Genomic DNA, 24,297 nt, shown 5'->3' on the forward strand with positions numbered 1-24,297 from the left:
ATTGGTTACACAGAGTTGTAATTCTAATTGAAAGCGACACTTACACACTATTTTAATTTTTCAAACGGTAAAGTTGTTTGCTTTACAGCAATCTATTATATAAAGTGCTATATAAATAAACCTGACATGATTTTACTGGAGTGCCGAAATGAATACTAACATGTCCACATCAGTTTTCACTCGCATGACTGGAGTGGAGACCTGATAGGCAAAACTGCAGCACTGGCCTGTAAATTTTTCATCTGTTTCAAGAGACAGATACTTAGATCACCTCTCAAAAGAAGAAAAATATATGTGAACAAACTACAAGATTTGGCCACTTGTGATCCAGCACCTGCAGCATTATTTGAATCACTAAAAACAGTGGGACATTCTAAAACGTTTCATGTGAAAAAAGCTTGGTTTGCCCTAATGTACTAAGACAGTGAAAAGATCAAGTTCAATATAAAACTTTTGAACAGGATGAGGATGTCCAAATTTTTCTTTAAATGTAAAAAAATAAAAAAATAAAAATTGGTACTGTTCTTCGGAAGCAACAGAAAATACTTTGCATATTTCCCAGAAGAGAAATTAAGTACAATTTACCTTCAAATTCAAAAAGTTTTCAGCTCCCGGCTCTTAATGCATTGTGTTTCCTTCTGGAGCATCAGTGAATGTTTGAACCTTTTTAATAGTTGTGTTTGAGTCCCTCAATTGTCCTCAGTGTGAAAAGATGGATCTCAATATCATAGTCACTGCTGGAAAATTAAAGAATGTGCAGGACCTTAAGGATTTTTCTGAAGAACACTGGGCAGTTTAACTGCTCAGGACAAACAAGGGACTCAATAACAGCTATCACAAAAAAACAAATAATAAAAAAACAGCCGTGGATCATCCAGGTAACGACACACAGTATTAAAAATCAAGGGTATGTAAACTTTTTGAAGGGGGTCATTTTTCATAAAAGATTTTTTGTCTTGTGGACTATATGTGAACATCTTTTATGTAAAATATCTGATCAGGACAGTACTAAATAAAAAATAAATTGAATTTTTTATGATCCCTCTTATTTTGTTAAAATAATTAACATTTTGCAGATTCTGCAAGGGGTGTGTAAACTTTTGAGCACGATTTTATATCCCTGCTCAGGTATTTTGAAACCTTCCGTACCCCTAAGTAAGGAACGAAAACTTTGAGTATATCGGGGTCTTAAGTATGTATGCTGTGCAAAATCTGTGAATTTTCCTGCGTACTACATTTACCAAAATATGCAGTATACCACAGTGCATACAGAGCATTTTTTCCTCATTGATTGTTCTGTTTTATTTGGAAAAACAAAATCACATTGAAATGTTTGAAATGTTAATCGTTGCATACAGCAAACTCTTTTACACAATATTTATTAATAATAAAATGACTGCATGACTTTTTCACACAAGCATGTTGTTTCAAAAAGCTTTGCTTATTCTTTATTTTTTTTCTCTCTGTGCTTAGAAAAACAGTCTGCTGCTCAGACTTCCTCTGCTCATTTTCAGCCCAAGTCCATCTATCCATTCTTACTGAGAGAGCTTACGGCCTTCAACAGTCAAAAAAAAAAGTTTTACAAGGTAAACTGTGATCACATGTTGCATATAGCTTTTAATTAGCATTGTGTAGCTTGTATTTAAACACCCTGTCATAATCAGGGGCTGTATTCACAAAAAATCTTAGACTAAAAGTTGCTCCTAATGCAGAAATTTAGAAGCAACTCTTAAAAATTAGCGGTGTGTCTCTACTATGTTTCACCCAAGAGTAATTCACAAAGCATTTTAACTCTAAAAGTAGCTTCTTTTTTGTGCTAATGTTTTGAGAACATTATCAAAGACCAGATAACTTTGAACAAACATTTATTTAATGTTACTGGAAGAACATTAACATGTTTTTTTTTTTCATAACTTTGATGTGAAGTGTATGATACTATGGAAGACCAATTTTAACAAGAGTAGAGTTCTAACTCATTCAGAATATAAAAATGTTACCCTATAAAACGAGGTTGTTACAATTTTTACAACTGTTAATGTTTTTTTTTAAATGTTTTTTTAATTTAAAATAAATGTATATCTGCATCCCAGATTCCCAGCTCAAGCAAGTGCTAATGTCAACTCAAGTTACTATTAAATTCCCAAGAGATAAAATGTGTAATATTATTAATACCCGTCACCCCAGTGCTACCAAATCAGGTGCTGGTACAACCATCTGTAGAGTTTGGCGACAACCGGTGCCACTGTTTCTAAATGTTAGTCTGGAGCCCTCCCTGGCACATCACCAAAGAGTAATTAGGCTTGTCACTACACTGAATTGTATTAAATTGTACAAAACTTTACAGATTTATCCCTATCATCCCTTTACAGAATCCTCCTTATAAACCTAAATAGTAATATATATATATATATATAACCTAATAAAATGGCAAAAGCACAACAAAATGTCAAAAAAAAAAAAAAAACTGAAAATATATATAAAAAAAGCTATTTTTAATTTAAATATAATATTATCTAAGTAATATAGTAGGATATAATAATAGTAATAAATATATACATGTATTGCACTACTGTTACGTTACATAGGCAATGAATATGAAAAGTATTTAACACTGGCACTGCTGGACTTTGTCACAGGCTGATGACATCATTCTGACCTATTATGACCATACAGCCATAGTGAGCACACTTGGACAGCCATCACCAGGGCCAGCGTCATCTGCCTGCATCAACCACAATCCTGCAAGTATGGGCAAAAATGTGTAAACATTTGACCTGGTTTTTGCTCTAAATAATATGAATAGTTGTATACTGATTTATGGGTTCTTTTCCAGGGTTCTTGCGTTCAAGTTCTCTATCTTGCTCTCGTGCTGTGACAGCACAATCTTGTGTGGATGACAGGAGTTTAAATGCTCTCACTTACTACACTGGCTTCGGACTACTGAGGGTGAGACTAAAAGCTCTCTTCTAAAACCTAGATAGCTGTTTAGGTCAGCATCCCAATGGAAAGGCTGTTCCAAACAGGTACACTATGTAACTTTTGGCACTCTAGCGGTAAATAAACAAAATTACATGCATCTTGCGGAACATTGTAGCCAGAGCTACTTCTCTCTATTAATGTATATGACGAGTTACGCAGGTACTGGGCTACTCCGCAGCCGCTGGCGTCCCGCTCTGTCTAAAATAGTCAGAATATAAACACGTAGGCATACCGTAGTGATTCAGGATAAGACAAAAACACGGATTGGAAGATAGATTCATGGTGTACTTGCACATTATATACATGTTGTAAATTTTGAAGTAAAAAAAGTTACATAGTGTACCTTCAATTATGCTGCCTTCTAAAATACGTTACCTCATCATGGCAGTACCAGATGTATATTTTGCAGATAAGGGCAATCTCATAATCCAACTCGGTAGACAAGTTGAGAAATTGGTATTCCATTTAGTACTGAAAACGAATGTATAATTAAAGGGTTAGTTCACCCAAAAATGAAAATTATGTCATTAATGACTCACCCTCATGTCGTTCCAAGCCCGTAAGACCTCCGTTCATCTTCGGAACACAGTTTAAGATATTTTAGATTTAGTCCGAGAGCTTTCTGTTCCTCCATTGAAAGTCAATGGACGGCATACTGTTCACGTCCAGAAAGGCAATACAGACATCATCAAAGTAGTCCATGTGACATCAGTGGCTCGATCTTAAGTTTATCAAGCGACGAGAATACTTTTTGTGCGCAAAAAGTAAACAAAAATAACGACTTTATTCCACTATTCATTTCCTTCTCTCTAGTCGCGAGCTATTTCACGTAGTGTAACTGCGTAGCGCGTCTGTGTTGTACGTCACACGGTGGAATGGAGGAACAGAAAGCTCTCTGACTAAATCTAAAATATCTTAAACTGTGTTCCGAAGATGAACGGAGGTCTTACGGGCTTGGAACAACATGAGGGTGAGTCATTAATGACATAATTTTCATTTTTGGGTGAACTAACCCTTTAAGAATGGACTATTTACCCAATATTTATATTTGCGATGCATTCTCATGCTTACAATTTCTGCGTTAATAATAAATTAATTGTAAATATAATTCTTGTAAACAGCTGAAATGTATTAAAATACAGTGGACTGGAAATATACCAATATTTGCATTTCTTGACTGTATTTATTTTAAATATAGTTTAAAGTAGACTACGCTTACAGGATATTTGGTCTTCTCTACATGCGTTTTGCAGTATTAAATAACAATTAATTGATTCCTTTTAGTAATATAGTTTTAATGGTTGGTTATGAATATTCCTTAAAAATAGACATCCCTGGATGCCTATTGTATGCATATTAATTATTTAGCTTTTGTCTTTTAGGTTCCTAGTGCCCAGATAGGGAACAGTCCAGAGTTTGTTGTGAGTTGCATCAAATTATTTTAACTATATGTAGTGATATACTTACAATTTTTGACCCCAGAATGTTTCCAGACATTTTGTTTGCATTGTCTTAGATCCCAATTTCTACCATGAGTGACTGGCCTGAACCGCTTGAGCAAAACGGCTCATGTCTGAATGTGGTATCAAAGGTCAGTGCAGACAGAGGTTTGTGGGGATGCACATATTTTTGACAGAATGTACATGAGTGAAGTCTTTTGTTGTTCTCATAGGTGGAGTATGTGATTGAGTACACAAGCAAAGGAGAGATTGCAAAAGCTACACTGAACACAGAACTGCTGAACACAACTATAGATACACAACTACAGCAAAAGCATGTGATTATATTCCAGGTAACTTTATCTCTATATACACTTGTGGTAAGAATTTTACATACATCTTGAAGAATCTGAAAATGTTCATAATTAAAATAATAATAGGGCTCATAAAAATTGCATGTTGTTTTTATTTTGTAAAATTACCCTTCAAAAATTTACAAATGCTTCATTCTTAATACATTGTGTCATTTCCTGGATGATCCATGACTGTTTTTATGTTTTATAATAGTTGTTCATGAGTCCCTTTTGTTTGTCCTGAGCAGTTAAACTGTTCTTCAGAAAAATCATCCAGGTCCTAGACATTCTTTGTTTTTGCAGCATATTCTGCATATTCGAACCATTTCCAACAAGGACTGTATGATTTTGAGGTCCATCTTTTCACTGTAAGGGCAATTGAGAGACTCATACAACAACTATTACAAAAGGTGAAAACACCGATGCTCAAGAAGGAAACAAACATTAAGAGTTTTTGAACAGAATGATCATTCTAAATGTGTATTATCTTGTCTTCAGGGAAACATAAATATATTCTTTAGATTCTGAAGGGTTACTAAATGGAAAGAAAAGACCTTTTAACAAAATATGAAAAATGCTTTTATATTGTGACGTGTATTCGAACCGATTATCAAAAAAAAACATTTGTACGGGTACTTGGTTCTGTCCATTAGCTGTTGATTGGATTGTGGGAGGAAGGTCAGAATGCAAGCTTCTAGTTGATTGTAAGAAAGTGTTTCCTGGAGAAGTTCGGCATATGTCACCAGACAGGGCCGTGCACAGGGGGGTGGCCCGGTGGCTAGAGCCACTGCCCTTCTGCCCTCATCAGCTGAGGTGCCCCTCTCGCCCCCCTCCCTAACCCTCCAGAAGATTCCCATAAAAACGTTCTGTTATCGCTCCGCTAAAGATCCACTGATTCCGCTAATCCGCTCCGTGTTTTCCTGCTTGCTCCGCAGCGTCACTCGTAGACAAGCATGTGCCCGCTCTCCGACGACAGTTTCAGAATAGAATTTCGTCCCATTCACAGGTCGATTACAAATTACAATCCACATTACAGACAGTAGTCGATCCACAAAATTAGTATTTTGGTAATATGTTTTTGTATTTCTGTCGCAAAATGTTTTGCTCCTGGTCTTCAAATAGTGCTAACAAGTTACAACTCGTGCAACATCCATGTTCTTGGAAGAAAAGCAAATGTGTTTTGTGCCGTTAGCCACCTTGTAACCTACTATACTAAAGTACTATTCATTTAGATTAGAAAAACTGTCTGCTAAATATTCTATAATGATTTACCCTCTGGCTTTCTAGAACTTTGATTCAATTTTTTGCAATGTTGAATAGGCTTTGTCTTTGCTCTTTCTCACTCTGTTCTTCTAATTTTGTGAAGGCATTGTTTTTTTGTCTACAAAATCTGCAAACAACAGAAAATGTTATTTATTTATTCATGATTTATTTATTAGTGTTATTTATATTAGATTAGATCAGGTTAAATAATTTGATTGAACAAGAATTCTAATTTTCACTACTCCCGGTGTATGATTGCAGAACAATATATGTTTGAAAATTTATGGAGCAACAGATTTTGTGTGAAAATAAATCAGAAAGGTGGTTTGTTTAAAAATCTTATTAATGTATGAGGTGGCAAGGAGGTACACACGGGGTAAAACCAGCATGGTAAGACACACAGTATTGATAAAAATACTTTTAAAAATACTTTTAAAAATAAAAGTTGATACTTGTTCAAACCAATCACTTTAGTAAAGTTTATAACAATTTTGGAGTTATTTTGATCAATTAAATAATAAATGTTTGTTCAATAAATATAGGCTATCTGTCATAATTTTCATTTTAAAAATACAGAAACAAGATTCTTGAGATCTTTGTATTTAAATTGCTACATAAGTCTAAAACATAAAAAAAATACATAAAATAGTAGATTAAATTAGCACAGAATCAACTTTGATCAAGTCAACGATCAGCCAAATTTCATCAAAAGCGTTTATGAAAAAAAGTGCTGAGCAGAATTTGTGCCATTGAGTGGTATAAAAGAGAATTAAGTCAAATGCGCATTTTACCCCGGTGTGACTTTATAACTGTTGTAACCTGTATATCATTTCAATTTATACTTTAAGTGTATAATATTAAATTAAATGTCTATACTACTTCCATAGGATGAGGCAGCTCAGAGAGTGAGAGCCCACTGAGCATCAGACAGTTAAACTGGCATTGACATTGAATTATTTATTTGGAAGAGTAATTATAACAACATAACTTGATTTTGCACTAAATCCTAATTGTAATCTTATTGCTCATATAAAAGAGTTGTTTTTAATTTTCTGTATTAAGATGATACTGCCTCATTCAAACTCCTTATAGTGCCCCCTTTTTTGGTTTAAGCCACTGCCCCTCAAAATGTCTGTGCACGGCCCTGTCACCAGAGAGAAGTCTGTCGTTTCACCCAGAAGATAGAGATGACATTTTGATAAATTATGAGGTAAAAAAAATAAATCCTTTAATAATCAGCAACAATTTTAACACCTGTTGTTTGAATACCAGTTGGCCACACTCACTCACCCCATGGCCACACCCATTCCTCCATCACCTCCAGAGGGGCTGAAACCTGAATCACTACTAGTTGGGTGGTTTGGTGAAAAATCACAACCTGTATCCTTTCCACTTCACTGTGAAATTGTTATTGTATCAAAGTACACTACTAATTCATCTGAGGTTAAATCAAATAGACTGAGTGTGATTATTTTTGTATAGCACACATTCATTGGCATGGTGTGCCTAGAGTTTGTTGGAGAATGAATGATAGAGAAATTATGTCAGAGCATCTGCTGATATAAGGTATCCAACTCATCATGCATCATGTTTCTGCCTTAGTAAGCTAGTCAACAGAAGGCATAACTAACTTTACGGTGTCCACCTGGATGCTCTCCACCATTAGATGCTGGTGCATAGTTGTTTGCTCATTTTGCAGACCTATATGTGGCATTGATTTGACAATTGAATACTCTATTACTATAATGATTGAACTGCAAATGAAATTCATATTCATAAAATACTTGCGCTTGTGAATGTAAAACTAGTTGTATTGTTTTTGTCAGTATTTCACTATGGGGTAAATTGTAATCCTCCAGTTACATTTGTGACTTAAAGCTGGAATACACTACACAACTTTTAAAATCGGAACAGATTTTAAAACACTAGGAGTCATACACTTGCTGTCTTTGCAAGTTAAATGGTTACACAAGGAAAAACTGGCCATCATACACTAAACAACTAAGGATCAGCTCCCTAAAAAGTCCCACAATGCACCGTGAAAACCAGGGAGCATCGATGTTCATTATGTTCCCTTAACAGAAGTTCTAAAGTGCGAAACTTAAATCACGTGAGCCAACTTATTACACATAACGACACGCGATATATGTTTTTAAAAATACAAGCCATTATTTGATTATATTTCAGCATAAATATACATCGCTAGGCAGGTAAATGAACAATCTAGCTAACACATTTTATCTACTTATGCCTGAAATGTTGCACGTATATGTAACAAGTAAAGTATTTATCATAATGTACTTTAAATAACATTAGAAGTAATGTCAGAAAGATATCAGCTCTGCTGTTGTTCATAAATACCAGTAGTGATGATGTACAATGAGGACATTGTCACGTCACCAGAAATAGAGTCATTAGTGTCCCAATGTGTAGTGAGCCAGCGTGCTTTACTGTCCTTACCAGTGCATGATATACTGATTTACAAGCTAGGGAGCTGCTTGAGACGCACCCACAGTGATGCTAAAAAAATGTCCATCATACAGTCTAGCTACACAATTTTCTTATTCAGAAAATGGTCAAATCTAACGGTTAACTAACCCATTAATCTATTCTTACTAATGCAAACCAAATTGTGTCCAAGTTTCAAATACCATGTTTTTTTTAAGAGATATTTAAATATGTAATTTTGTTAAGAGATATTGTCAGAGCAAATATTTACACCTCCTGCATAGTTCTTGGCTTTAGGGAAGGATTTAATGTATCTCTGTGATGAATATGTAAATTCTTTGACATTTGTTGAAGTTGACAGTTTTGGGGTTGTCTGAGGATGGAGGGTGTTCTGCTGATCTTGGTAATCGGACCCCTATTCTTTTCAAACAAAACACTGTGACTGGCTGCACCTTCAGGTATTACACCAATTTATTACGTCTTAACTTTTTACAACCAGCTTGAAGACATGGTGTCATCATATTTGATACAACCAACAACATAATAATGGTTCTATTTTGATTCCTGTTGTCTTTTTGATTTGTCTAGATCTTTGTCCAGTGACTGTGGTGTGTTGCGGGCTGAGCTTTTGGGTATTTTAGCAGGGGTTACAGTGCCTGATATGATCAGTATGACTGCAGACTCTCAGACAGACCAGAGTCGAGTCATGTCACAAGACTGCTCCACACCAGCTTCAGTGAGTTACAATACTCTGTTGCATATTGGTTGATGACACTTTTGTCACACCTACTTGTTTTATTCAACAATGCACAATGTTCTTTGTAAAACAAGTATTTTATATCTGATTGCATAAAACTGTTGTCCAGTAGTTAATAATTCCTCAGATTACCCTGTTACGAACTGTTTTTGAATCCGGAGGAGAGTTTTCGGGAAGGTCTGTTTTATGCGCAAATTACTCTGAATTTACTCATATATTTACGAAAGTTTCATGATTGAGGCCCAATATTGTCTCTTTTTGCTAAATTTTGTCAACAAAAATATTACCTGTAAAACCAGATCAGAACTGTTGTGCGTCTCCGAGCAACACACAGCGGTGTGTCATTTCTGAATGAATCCGCGTTTTGAGCGAATCAATCGGGTAAACCAATCATTCAATGTCCCATTCATAAAGAGAGCCATTTACTGAATGAATCAGCCGTTTGAACAAATCGAATGAATGACTCAATTACTTGCTCATTAGACATTTACCTAGCCTGGCAAGCCAGACCTACATCAAGATGTTAGGTCTGGCAACTCACTATTGTCAGGGCTCAATCCGAGGGGCGGGATAAACGGCTGTCTTTCAAATTCGCTCTGCATGCAATAGGACAGCGCTACAACCAACCAGAGCGTTTTCCCAACAGCGGAGCTAGTTGATAGATTAAACTTTTGCCGTATCTGGCCGGAAAAACTACGAACACATCTTCCTGTTTTAAGAATGACTTAAGTGCTGTTCTTTGTTCTTTTCTCAAAGAAAAGCTTAACTCCAAGTCCTCCAGAGTCATGGACAAAGCCGATTCGAAAGACCGCTGTTCGCCAGCAGCAGCTCTTCTTTGTTTTCAAGTAGCAGGGAATTCACGCGGAACCGTCACAACTCTGTTGTCCAGGGACGTGCGGTCAGGGTAGGCAGGGCCTCACCAAAGGAAATGTTGACATTACATTTATTAATTCCAAGAACTTTATTAATTCACCACATTATGATTTATTTTATTCCAAATATTAATTTTTGTAACAAAAATTCTCAGGAATACACATATAATATACTAATTTTGCCATTGTTTGCTCCTAAAACCATTGTTTCATGCAGGAAATTCAAGGCCATGGCCATTGAGGCAGAGGTTAGCAGTGCCTCTTTGGTCCATAGAACGTAGTTTACGTAGGTTTGCGCATGCGCAGTCAGTTCTCATGCTGTCTTGAATTATCAACATTGAGGCAGAGACCGAGCTTGCTTCATGTCACGTGATCCACTCACTCTCACTCAATCCGCGCTTCCCGATCCCTGTCATTATTTCTCAGAATTGCGTGAAATAGTCACAATTGCGTGTTATAAAGTCAGAATTGCGAGATATAAAGTCAGAATTGCGTGAAATAAAGTCACAATTGCATGTTATAAAGTCAGAATTGTGTGAAATAAAGTCGCAATGGCTTCTTATAAAGTCTAAGTGAATCATTATTTAACCTTTACATTATTTGTTGAACCATGGCATTAATACAAACTACACAATAGTGACTAGGCTGCTTGTCGGTTCGCTGACACCGCGCCGCCTCCCTCTTACTGTGTCCCGCACAAAACATTTGTTTGTTGTATAAGTCATAAGATAGATGTGTCCATTAATTTGATTATTAGATTTGATTGTGCATTAGCCTCACATATGACTGACTTTGCTGTATGCAGGCAGCGATGTGATGATGCCTGATATGAACTTGGGTTGCTACATTAACTGAATGAATATATGCCACATTGATAGGTCACAGCCTACCCATGACAAGATTTCACCGCACGTTACTGCTGTTGTCATTATGTAAAGCCCGCCCACTGACTCTATACACGATTTGATTGGCCTGACTAGAGTTTGGTTTTTCCAGCTCGAAAGCCAACGGAGAGTTGCTAGACTACCCTGGCTGCAAAATTAATTTTGCTGCCGGCAGGGTGCGTCTAGATTTCTAGGCTAACATTTACCACCATCTACTGGCAGTTTTAGTTTCTTATTTAGAGTATCACTTCATTTAAAAAAATTATTTCACATTTTGGGGACTTAATTTTCATTGAGTAGCTGTATTAGTATCAGTGATACTGGCCAGTAAACAAGTCTTTAAAATATACTGTTTTAATGCTGACCATTGCTTTTGACTACCCTTGGAATATATTATTAAGAAACATCATTGTGTTAGTTCTCATTGTCCAGTTGATAATGCTTACAATATCAAAATCAAATGCGGGTGGTAAATCTTAAACTTTGGAACAGTCTTCCTAGCATTGTTCAAGAGGCAGACAGACACTTACGTTTTCTCTCAGTTTAAATCTATTTTAAAGACCCATCTCTTTAGATGGGGGAATTGCACCCAGAAACAACCAAAGTCCTGTACTGTCAGTTAAGAACCCAACAACTAGACAAGCCTTAAACCGAGATCATAATGGCCAGCTACAGCAAAGAATTATGCTAGGGACAGCTGGGACCACAACGCAGATTTTAATAACTAGGAAGATCATTGTGCAAACAGATAAGCCAGTCGCCTAAGCTGCAACTCAACCTTCTTTTCTTTCTAAAGCTACTCACTGTAATGTCTATTTGATGCTTTTCACATTTAACACAATAATATTTGGGGGTAATTTCTCAGTCAAATTTGATGTGGGATTTAATTTCATTGATTGATTGGCACATTGTGTAATTAAGTTATAATTTGATTTTAAAAAATAACCGCTTGACAGCCCTAACATATAGAATATCCCAAATATGTTAACAAGCTTATTTGTAAATGTTTCAGGAAGCATGTGAGACGGGTTGTCTCCTGCCCGTGTCTCTATCATTACAGGTGCTCTGGGCTCAGAGGGGCCTCAGGGCCCTGCCACAGAACCACATCTTGGGGGCCAAATTCATCTTTGGCTGTCAGAGACTAAAGGTAAGCATAATGTTACTGTTGAGCCCTGAGATACTGACATGATTTTCATGTGTGTAATTTTTCCAAAAGTACTACTTTTACTACTCTATCCTGCATATAAACATTTAATTTGTACAAATATCAATGTAACATGTTTTGATTGAGAAGCTGACATTTTTCACACACAGTTAAGAGGTCTTTGGGAAGTTCACATGAATTAGGGTCTTCTTCTTGCCTCTAGTGTCCCCTCCGGTCTTCTGTCCCATTGACCACTGAGGTGATGTTCTCTGATGCCACAGTTTACCCAGAAGCCCCTGGGGGGGGGGGGACGTCAACCTGAATGGAAGTTTCCATTTGACTTTTTTTCCAGAGGGTTTGGAGAGTTTGATCAAGAGTAAATCAAACTTTGGGGTCAAATTTGGTTTGATGCTGCTTGTGTCAATCAAATAACACTCTTAAAGCTTGAAAGACACCACAGTTGTAAATAGTTTACCATTTTAAATAAAGATGTTTTTAGGGGGGGGGTTTTCTCTCTCCCACACTCTCACTTTTGACTTTCACTGTTGAATTATTGTGCATAATACACCATTTTGATCATTCTTATGAGACTCCAACAATCTTACTATGATTCCTGTGTTTGTTTCTGTGCATATAGTTAAACAGATGAACTATGGCTGCTGGGGTGATTCCTGACAGACGGGCAGCAGCTCCCAACTGAAAATCAAAAAACAATGAGTTACTATTTGATATAATGGCTGATTTTTAAGAGATTGTTTACACCTGATTTTAAGATCGGACAGTCTGATCACAAGCGGTCAGCTCTTAATGCAGGTATCCAAAACATTTAGCATTCTGATCACTGAAACCACATACAAAGGTTTTAAACGAAAAGTGCATACATTAATGCACAAGCCTTCACAGAACCTATCCAGTCTGAAAATCACCATGCACTGACCCAGATCATGTGAAGCACTTCTGTTACCCAAGTTACCCAGGTATTCCACTACAACATCTGAACACTCATCATGTTTGTGCTTAGATTACATTTCTGGACGTTTATCTGAAAGAATGGTGCACAACTGTGTCTGCCTCAACATGCACTAACACAGTGATGCAGTTAAGCAGCAAATACACATTTTCTAGTTCAGTTTTGAGAAGCATTTGATACTGAAATGGTGCTCAGTCTCACCTGCCCACTTGTGATCAGATCAACCCAGACAAATCTTAAGAGCAGGTTGAAGCAAGCCTAAAATAAAGGCTTTCTGTGAATACCACACAGTAATTTCTTAAAATGACTACATATATAAACACTTAATACAAGTCATTTCAATTAGTTTGTTGTACAGTTGGACAATTCATTTGTTGGAAACATAAGTCTTTGATAACCTGTAGCTGCTAAAAATGTGCTGAATACAACAAAGCTCACTACAGATGCTGTATCCCACAATGCAATGCATTTTTTTTAACATCTGTTTTTGGCTCGATTTGTTATCGGACTGCAAATGTGAATACATTTTTTTTTTTTACACAAAACAAATCAAATATTGAATAAATGTGAACGTTTTAAACTAGATAAAGTTTTAAATAGTGAATAAACCAATGTCCCGAGTGTCTTGTGACAACGATGTAGCATACACTTCTGTTTGAAATGGTTTATAGTTGCATACCGTTTCAAATATTATTTTTTAAATAATAGGTTCAACAGGTTATACTACACTATAAGCGGTACACTAGTATTCTGCTTAGACTCCTGTCGAAGCCAGTGAATCTTTACAAAGATTTCTGGTTTCCTTGTTCAGTAGTTGGTTTCTAAATACAAATGCTGAAAATGTCAGTATCAAACCGCATTCATCCCAAGAATCTCCAACTATGTAATAATACAGTGAAATACAGAATTAACCAGCACGACATAGCTTGCATTAAAGATACAAAAAATGTAAGGTGAAGCGAGTCATTTCTCTGGCACTTCTTGTGGCACCAAATCAACAATAATGACTGGATTCTTACATTTTGTGCAGCTTGCCCATGTAAAACTAAACTAACCTAAACCACCAAAGTACTGGAGTGGTGGTCAGAAGTGTCCGGCCCGAGAGTGCATCTCAGTAAGTGTGCTGCTCTGCCATTTCTAGGGCTGTCAGATCACTTAAGCCCCTTTCACACAGTGAGTTGATCCCAGAAAATTGCCATAGAATTGCTAGAGTGCCTTCTGTGTAAATGCAAACATGTCCCGGGATTGATCCAAAATCAAAAAATCCCGGGACACATTATCATGAAAGCACGATTCGTGTCCATTAAATATTTGGGGTCTGTTCAAATCTTGTGCCACTGGTGTCACAGAAATTGCAAGCTTCACCTTTATCGTGTGGGTCCTTACTGTGCTCGGTCGTACGCTATCCAGAATCTCTCTGACTTCCTGAGAGAGGGACACGGGTAGAGTCAGATAGTCAATGTCCTCTGGCAAATATAGACTCTCCTCCGCTTGCATTCTCTCTATCTCTTTCCTCTGCTTCTCACAATGTGGACGGTAAATAGCTACAGGAACAGACCGAAGTAACCGTTGCACATCAATGAAGTTCTGCAGGTGCCATTTTAGTTCACACATACAGTTGTGATCAAAAGTTTACACACACCTTGCAGAATCTGTAAAATGTTAATTATTTTAACAAAATAAGGATTATACAAAATGCATGTTATTTTTCATTTAGTACTATTCTGAATAAGATATTTTACATAAAATGTGTTTACATAGTCCACAAAACAAAAAAGTTGAATTTATAAAAATCACCCCGTTCAAAAGTTTACATACACTTAATTCTTAATACTGTGTGTCGTTACCTGGATGATCCACGGCTGTTTTTCTTTTTTTTTGTGATAGCTGTTCTTGAGTCCCTTGTTTGTACTGAGCAGTTAAACTGGCCAATGTTCTTCAGAAAAATCCTTCAGGTCCGCCAAATCTTTGATTTTCCTGCATCTTTTGCATATTGAACCCTTTCCAGTTATGACTATATGATTTTGAGATCCATCTTTTCACACCGAGGACAACTGAGGGACCCATACGCAACTATTGCAAAACGTTTAAACATTCACTGATGCTCCAGAAGGAAACACGATGCATTAAGATCCGGGGGTGAACACTTTTGAACAGGATGAAGGTGTAAGGATGAATAAGTTTTTACTTATTTTGTTCCTTCAGAAGCTACAGAAAATAATAAGTATAATTTACCCTGATCTTCAATACAAAAAGTTTTCTTGATGTGTCATGTTTTCTTCTGGAGCATCTGTGAATGTTTGAACCTTTTGTAATAGTTGTGTATGAGTGCCTCAGTTGTCCTCAGTGTGAAAAGATAAAGTCACAGCTGGAAAGGGTTCAAATATGCAAAAGCTGCTGGAAAACCACAGAATTTGCGGGACCTAGAGGATTTTTTTATGTAAAATATATTAGTACAGTACAGTATGATCCCTCTTATTTTGATAAAATAATTAACATTTTGCAGATTCTGCAAGGGGCATGTAAACCTTTGAGCACGACTGTACCTGCCATTAGTTACAAAATTCTGGTTCTATGGAGTATGGTAACAAAACGCAACAATAATGTTTTGGAATGTTATATTACCTTCGACTTTCAGTCTCTCTGAAAATTCTAGATACAGGCCAGAGAGTTCTGGGAAGGCAGAGGCTAACATCTGGAAAGAAACATCTTTGTACTGCAGCACCTCCACTCCACTGAAACAGAAACTGGCACTTTCAGGTCTATAGTTATTTATTCTCATATTAGACACTGAGGAAGGTATCAATGATGAGATTAAACTGACAAACAATCAATTATTTGCATGTGGACAGTTTCAAGTATTACATACGCAAGTTTATTATAGTAAGTTAATAAAAGACTTAGGTCTTACTTGAGAATGCAACTCTTAGTCTCGCTGATGTTAACATCTCCCAGTTTGTCCTTCCAGCGAGAGGCAGAGAGATGTATGGACTTCAGGGCAGATAAAGCATCATTCAAACTCACTTGAACCCGAAGAGCTTCATTATAGCGCTGCTCAGACACGCAGCCCAATTCCTCAAAACCTATAAATAATAAACAGAGGCATATATATGGTAACAAACTGAAATACCAGCCATATATCATGACAGAGCAGTGCATTGGTTATATATTTGAGTTTGGCCTTACAATAGTAACAAACCAGTTTATTGGCTATCTATCTATTAGCAGACGTTTTTGAGTCATTAACCCCTCTTGTGTGTGGAACTATATGCCACAGATACAGGGTATGACATTGTGATGTATGAGGATGTGTCCTAGCCTCACTACTAATTAAAAAATGTCGAACTAACAACAGCGGCCTGGGCTTCTTATTAAAAGTTACTGAAGTAACAAGGAGTCAGCAAGATTGTGTGATTACTTTTAAACAGCAGTTCAACAAACAAGAAATCAGTTACTTTGCTCTGCCAGTGAAATAGTTCCAAACAAAGAAGACAACTGAACCAATGCTGGAACCACTGTGGTATTTAATTCCTGAACAAATCGGTTGAGTGAATGATTCAAATGATTCCCTCATAACATATCTTTATGATGATTTAACCAGAAGGAAGAGACACTGTAAAACCCCCACCACTAATGTTCAGACAGTCTGACTGGAACAAACACAGACAAGCACACTCCCGGAATGCTGCTCAATAAGATCTGAGAACTAAATATTCACTAAGGATTCATATTTTTTTTTTTTTTTTAATTACAGTAAAGACATTTATAATGTTACAAAAGAGTTCTATTTCAAATGCTGTTCTTTTGACATTTCTATTCATCAAAGAATCATGAACATTTTTTTAACAATTAGTTTAAAAAAAAAGAACAAAGGAAATTAATACTTTTACTCAGCAAGGAGTCATAATGGATCAAAAGTGACAGTGAAGTCATTTATAATGTTACAAAAGATTTGTTTTTCAAATAAATGCTGTTATTTTGAACATTCTATTCATCAGTAACCTAAAATACAATATTTTTAAACCAAAAAAGATATTCATACCTTTTTCCTTTTTGTTCAGCTTTTTACTGTAAAATATGTAAAGTCACAGCTTTGTGTAAAAATATTCCCTTGTACCTTTCAAATCTTACGGTACCTCTGAGAGTGAGTCGTAGGTCAGCATTGTCTGGTCTGAGGGCGGTTCTGAACTCAGCCCTGCTTGTGAACATACGGTATGGCTCTGTCACTCCACGACCAATCAGATCATCAATTAGAACTCCGATGTAGCTCTGAGTGCGTGAGAGGGACACCGGGGGCTTAGAGAGAGATGTCCGACCTGCATTGACCCCAGCCCACAAACCCTTAACAGAGAACAGAATAAGCAAACAATATACAGAAGGCAAGGCAATTTATTTATAAAGCAAAATTAAAAACAACAGTTAGTTGACCAATGTGCTGTACACTTTTTAAACATATCCACACACACACACAAAAAAAACTAGAAAATAACACTACCATTCAAATGTGTGGAAACATTTTATGTTAGATATAATATATATATATATATATATATATATATATATATATATATATATATATAAAAAGTATACTTAATAAATTTGCATTAATTTAGGATGCATTAAGTGATCAAAAATGTTTGTGAAGACATTTGTAATGTTGCAAAATACCATTTCAATTTTAAATAAATGCTCAAACATTCATGCAGTCCTTTTTTTCTTGGTTTAAGATACTCAACTTGATTTTCACATCATGCTTTCTTCCCATAGGTGTTATCAGTTTGTAGGACAACTGTTACAGACCTTGTGATCAAACTGTTCCCACAACAGCTCAATATTTAAAGCTAGCAACCATCTGCTATAGTATCGCAATATACAGTACACTATACAATCCCCGAGAAACAGCTCCATTCATTCTCTGATATAGGAGAGGAAGTTGTAAAACTGTACTTTTTTAAAAAGGCATCGGAAATATAGTTTTGTCAAAAATATAGATTTTTCGATGCATGCTGATTTTGAAATATCTGAAATGCTTCCAATACTCATTTTCCACATAATAGATACACAACACCAGCTGCACTTTCTTGCTCTCCCATCTCTCCGACAGCAAGTTGACAAACAAACCCGCCTCCCCTTACTCACTCATTTCATTTGCTCCGGATCAATATGGTTGGTGTTACAGGGCTTTTCTGGGAATTTCTGCGTGGGATTGCACATATTGCACATAATTTAACTCATTCCCACAGATTTTGTGCTCACACCCAAAGTATGCGCACATAAAGCCACCTCTCAGCCTGCTAAATTTAGGTTTTCTTGCCGCTTATGCCACTTAAACAGTCAAATACACAAAATAATGTAAAAATGCCATTATTGGCGAGTATTCACATAAACACAGTCAGTTATGTTTTAAATTAATGTAAACAGTTGAGAATGAAAATGCATGTGCAACAGTAAAATGGATTTGTGTGTCAGGTCTTAAAGTGACAGCAGCCTAATATACCTGCTGCCAAATTATGAGATAATATTAAAAATATCTATATGGTAGTATTCCCCTATGGTATCAATGTCAAAATTGTTAATGTCAATCCCTGGTGATTATTATTAGGACATATCTCCAAAACATTCAAGGTGGCTTTTATTAAACCACACCACTACTTGATCCTGGAGAATTAGTTAACAATAGACTGGTCAAAATTTCTAGAAAAAGTTGCAAATTCCCAACAACACTATGTTCCTTTTGAAGAGAAATGGTATCTGTGAAGTATTTCAGTCAGGTATCATATTTCAGACCATATCATAGTATTAACTTTACTGACTGTGACCACATTCTTTTGGATAGACTTGAAAATGATGTTGGCATTAGTGGAATGGCATTAGTATGAAGTGCTGCAAGGCTCAGTTCTAGGACCATTGCTTTTGACTTTAAATATGCTACCGTTGGGATATATTATTGTTGAAACATCATTGTGTCAGTTCTCATTGGCCAGATGATAATACTTACAAAATGCGGGTGGCAAATCTTAAACTTTGGAACAGTCTACCTAGTATTGTTCAAGAGGCAGACAGACTCTTATGTTTTCTCTCAGTTTAAATCTATTTTGAAGACCCATCTCTTTAGATGGGGGAATTACACCCAGAAACAACCAAAACACAGTCCTGTACTGTCAGTTAAGAACCCAACGACTAGATAAGCCTTAAACAGAGATCATACTGGCCAGCTACAGCAAAGCATTATGCTAGGACCAGCTAGGACCACAACATAGATTTTAACAACTAGGAAGATCATTGTGGAAACAGATTAAACAGAACTAAGCTGCAACTCAACCTTGATGTTTCAACTTACTAGACAGACTACAAGGCCACCAATGTTCTCACCTAATTCATGTCTCCACCTAAATCTGAGATGTATTAGTTCAGAAAAAGACTGAGTTGTAGTGGAGCCTAGAAATCACACAGTAGCTACGTTTACATGGGCACCTTTTGTTTCAATTGGAATAAATTAATTCCGATTGATGAATCCGAACGTAGTGTTTACATGAATATTAAATAAAGTGATCGGGATGCACGCTGTCACAAGCTTAAAATTAGAATTGATTTTTTGACATACGCACACTGCACGAATATAGTTTCCCACTGTTTGAGCATACTAACCATTCTTCTATATTGCTCTATTGTTTGTTTTAAAGAGCATAGTTAATATTTATCTATTTCGGGTCTGACGAGCACATGAACCATTACATGCCGTGCTGCTTATATTTATCAAGCAGTAAAGACGCCCCTTCCCGTGCCCAAAACAAGGCAAAACAAACAGCAGCCACATTTTACAGCTGTTAATAGTTGTTTACATTCATTATTATTGTAAAGTTATGTGCTTTATGTTGTAATGTTGTCTCTCTGGTGAATGAGACGAGGTAATTTGAAAGCGTTGCATTACACCCTTCACCAATGCCATCTCGAGAGCAGTGGGTGATTTTCCCTTTGTCTTTTGTTGTTTGATTAACATTAAAGACACAAAATGACAGCAGCCTGATGTACCTGTTGTACTGTAGCCTAAGACCTAATGGACGGATCCAATATATTAAGACACATCCTAATTTTAGTTTATGTTCACTTAAGACATAACCGACTATTATGAGGATACTTGCCAAGATGGACATTTTGACATTATTTTTGACATTAATTAATTATTAGCTCTAACCCCCAGCAGTTCTTTTACAAGCTGCAGTTTGGGGAACCCTGACATAATATGTTTAATGCATTTTATGATGTTAATAAATAATGACATATACTTTCTCTTTGTTTTTTTATAGAAGCAATCTTAAATTAATCAAACATTTAGATTAGAAAAAGTAGAGTACAAAATGTGTAATCACATATAATATACCTAACTACAATTTTCGTCATGTAACCAATGTAATCAGTAACAGACTACAATTTAACAGTAATCTACCCATCACCGATTACAACACACTGTAAGTGTATAAGCACCATTTGGTGTTTGGACCGTTTGGACCTGAAAATTGTAGTGCATGACATCAGACTTAACAAACGGACAGCGTCTTTCTTTTCTCATGCCTGGTACACGCAAGACTAATGAGACATGGAATGTTGACGGTGTCAAGCTGAGGTAGTCACTCCACGAATAATGTTGTTTTTTCTTATCTGTCAGTTCTTTTGTCATAAATTATTAAAAAAAAGTTATACTATACATTTAATTACAATCTTTCTACGAAGCAGTTTAAAGGCAGCTAACTTTTTACAAGTTTGTTTCATTTATCTGCAAGAGCTGCTTATGTCAGAGAGATAATTTCTGGAAATCATTAAAAAAGGAAATAGAATGTTAACATTGATTGATTTAATTACAATGGCAATTCCATCAATGCTGAATTTCTTTCAAAAACATAAAAATGTCTTCTTTTAGACAGCTTTTATGTGGCAGTTTAGAAGCACAAGAAGAAATACTTAAAGGTGAAGTCACTTAGTAACTAGCAACAGCAACAACAAAAAAATTTACAAATGGGCTTCTCAAAACACTTCCCACCTGTCATTGGTCAGTCAAACTGATGGTCTGCCTTTAACTACCTCACTGTTTGAGCTAGAAGTTGTTCAACGTTAAAAGCTGTTGTTCTGAAAATGTCAGTGTTTAAACTCTTCAGTAAGTCAACTTATCAGTGGATTACTTGATTCTACACATAGACCTCGGTACTACGACAGAGAGATTCATGTCATCAATGAACACACTGGAGAATAACGCAAATCACACAATTCATCAACGAGAACTGACAAAGAACAACAAATAAGTAACTATAGAAACAATCGAGGATTGAATCAGTAACCGATGAAATTAAAATAAACAGAGCAGGGAAAAAGGAAACAGAACAGAATGTTAAAATAAGGGTTCACATAACAGAACATAAACCTGACAAATAGCTTGTTGGGCTATTGTTATATGTCTAACAGTTAGTTCTGATCTTCGAATCTGACTGAACAAGAGGTTTTCTAAGACTGCTGATATTTTACCAGTAATTGTCTCTAAGCGTTCTAGACAAGCTGTCCCGTCAGTCAATGCAGGTTACATTATTACGCCACTAGGTGGCAAGGGACTGTATTTTAGTGAGTCATTAAACGGTTCATTCAACTAATACGATCATAAACACTGATTCAACAAGGTTTCATTTTGAGCGCCACTTTAGATGGCTCAATCGACCAGCAATGTGTCGCCTGGGTAACGCTGAAGCTGATGCTTTACTTCATCGAGATTCAATGCATTTACCAGCCCTGACTCCATTCATGGGAAATGGATATAAGACTTGACCCTAAGTAGGACAGACGCAGGTAATCGCACGCGCTCAGTCCATCTCTGTCTCTCTCACTCGCTATCTGTTTAGGCTTGTTTAGTGCAAATCTGTATAAATCACAATGGAACACAGAGTCTTTAGTAAAAAAGAGCCATTTGGCAGGAAAAAAATACATTCTTCACTCTTGTTATCATTAACTTATTTAACATTAAATATGAATGCATGAAATGTAAAACATGAAGGGTATAGTCTTATGATTTTTTTTTTAAATGTGAACATCGAGGATTCGCGATTGCGGCAGTTGCTTGCATTCCTCTGTAGTTGCCTTGTCAGTATTACAATATTGCGGTTATCACAATATCCCTACCTGTGCAGCTGCCTCCTCATAGCCTGTGGTTCCATTTATCTGCCCAGCCAGGAAGAGACCCTGAGTGCTCTTTACCTGCAGCCACGGGAAGAGTTGTGTTGGACAGACAAAGTCATACTGCACTCCATAACCTGGAGCAAAACATTAACACAACTTATGAGTTTTCTGTATAGTCCATTGCAGATCAACACTGAGCATTACCCATTTAATATTTACCCGCCCCTAACTGCCCCATTGTTTACTGTCTTAGTGGGCAGTTCTTTGACAGAATAATCTGCAAAGTGGCCCAGTGGAGATATTCAAAAGTCTGGCAACGTGACAGTCCAACGTAACATGATCCAAGGTCTGCGTCTCTAAAATGTTCCAAATTAATAACCTGAATTAATTAACGAATGAATAGTCAATAATAAATTACACACCTACAATAAGCATATCCAACCTTACCCAGATACATCCAGTACACTCATGTTAAGTGGTATGTACAATGTAGCAAATCTCAACTGCTTGATTGTTATATCATCAAAAAATGTAAACTACACGGTATTATCTCCCAGCAATATTAAAAGTTGGATAGATAGTAATTACTACTTTACCTGCATACATACAGTATGCTCACGAAAAGCAATACTCTATATATATACACACTACATAGCAAATCCTGGCTGTTTGATTGTTTATATCGTCTCAAAATGTAAACCATATTATCGCACAGCTCTATATATAATGTTGGATATATTATATCCGCATAAAGACAATGCACTCATGTAAAACTATATATACTGTCATGGCATGCAATCATTTGTCATTTCTTAGCACCATCTTGTGGCAGTTTGGTGTAACAACAAAGACTGAAGATGACTACGAGCTGTTTTCTTAGTGGTTGGTATAGATCATGTGACTCTTGGGTTAGAGGTTAACCAGGAAATGCCTGCAGTGTTTCAGTGGGCATTCACTAAATTCCAGGGGTTTCATTACCGCAACGTAAAATGGGCGTTTTTTCGAGTTGTGGGGAAGACGCTGTTCTGGAAAAAAAAATTTTCTGAAACAATGCACGTATTGTGAAAAGTATTGTACAAATAAATTTGATTTGGCTTGATTATAAATGTACCTGGAGTGCAAATCTTTGCACGTTGCAGCCCAGGAATCTCTCTGATGAGGCAGAGCTGCTTCTTAGGGGGCATCGTCATAGACAAACCCTGAGGGTACATGAGGTCAGAGGTCAGACCCTCCGGTTCCAACCATACCTGGTGCTGGCGCCCTGGAAACCGAAGCACCTTCGACTCAATGGAGGGGCAGTACCTGTGAGAAATGGTGTCAGATTCATCATTTGATGCAAGCATTTACTCTTAATAATGCCCCATTCTCATCTTGTTAAAATTAGTATAATACAAATACTTACTCAGTATATTAAAGGAGAACTCCGGTCAATTTTAACATTGAGCTCATTTTTTTAGTAAATTTGGAGTGCTGTCAGTACAGAGAACAACGACAAAAATCGGTGTTGCCTACACCGTGTTATCCTCTTTTTAAAATTTGCACCCTGTTGACTTCAATGGGGCAAGTTTTAAATCTGCTTTTAGCCTCTTAACATCCTTGATGTGTCATTACAAGTGCACAGCCATGTGAGTGATTCCTTCGTTCAGAGTGAACACGGTGAATCTGACTGCAGTAGATGTGAAAGATATGAATAAAAGTGATGTTAATTCAGCCAGCGCACATACCTGTATTTACATCCTGTTTTCGGTCGAAGTCCACAGTAGTCGATTGTCGAGTTCACGCACGTGATCATAGGTAACTAAACCCATGCGCGTGAACTCGACAGTCGACTACTGTAAAGGCTAAAAGCAGGTTTAAAACTTGCCCCATTGAAGTCAACAGGGTGCAAATTTTAAAAAGAGGATAACACGGTGTAGGCAACACCGATTTTTGTCGTTGTTCTCTGTACTGACAGCACTCCAAATTTACAAAAAAATTTGCTCAATGTTAAAATTGACCGGAGTTCTCCTTTAATTCACCATAAATGCTC

The 24,297-nt window shown here is 36.6% G+C and overlaps 2 protein-coding genes across 2 annotated transcripts in view; one reads left to right on the plus strand and one right to left on the minus strand.

Moving 5' to 3' along the window:
- Positions 1-12,668, plus strand: part of LOC311096387 (tectonic-3-like) — a 19,023-nt gene extending 6,355 nt beyond the window's left edge. The window contains 12 exon segments of the mRNA XM_084135496.1: positions 1,474-1,586; positions 2,637-2,745; positions 2,834-2,946; positions 4,362-4,400; positions 4,496-4,570; positions 4,652-4,771; positions 7,307-7,414; positions 8,837-8,940; positions 9,071-9,218; positions 12,008-12,142; positions 12,363-12,451; positions 12,453-12,668. Of these exon segments, the coding sequence (XP_083991622.1) occupies positions 1,474-1,586; positions 2,637-2,745; positions 2,834-2,946; positions 4,362-4,400; positions 4,496-4,570; positions 4,652-4,771; positions 7,307-7,414; positions 8,837-8,940; positions 9,071-9,218; positions 12,008-12,142; positions 12,363-12,451; positions 12,453-12,519 (1,220 nt within the window). The 3' untranslated portion in view covers positions 12,520-12,668.
- mto1 (mitochondrial tRNA translation optimization 1) overlaps positions 11,697-24,297 on the minus strand; it is a 25,875-nt gene continuing 13,274 nt past the window's right edge. The window contains exons 7-13 of the mRNA XM_084135495.1: positions 23,380-23,570; positions 22,272-22,402; positions 17,246-17,450; positions 16,021-16,192; positions 15,735-15,844; positions 14,496-14,653; positions 11,697-12,835 (exon numbers count right to left, since the gene is read on the minus strand). Coding sequence (XP_083991621.1) covers positions 12,722-12,835; positions 14,496-14,653; positions 15,735-15,844; positions 16,021-16,192; positions 17,246-17,450; positions 22,272-22,402; positions 23,380-23,570 — 1,081 coding nt within the window. The 3' untranslated portion in view covers positions 11,697-12,721. The remainder of the gene's footprint in view (positions 12,836-14,495; positions 14,654-15,734; positions 15,845-16,020; positions 16,193-17,245; positions 17,451-22,271; positions 22,403-23,379; positions 23,571-24,297) is intronic.

The sequence above is a fragment of the Abramis brama genome (genome assembly GCF_963993115.1).
Source record: "Abramis brama genome assembly, chromosome: 14".
NCBI classification, from domain to species: Eukaryota; Metazoa; Chordata; class Actinopteri; order Cypriniformes; family Leuciscidae; genus Abramis; species Abramis brama.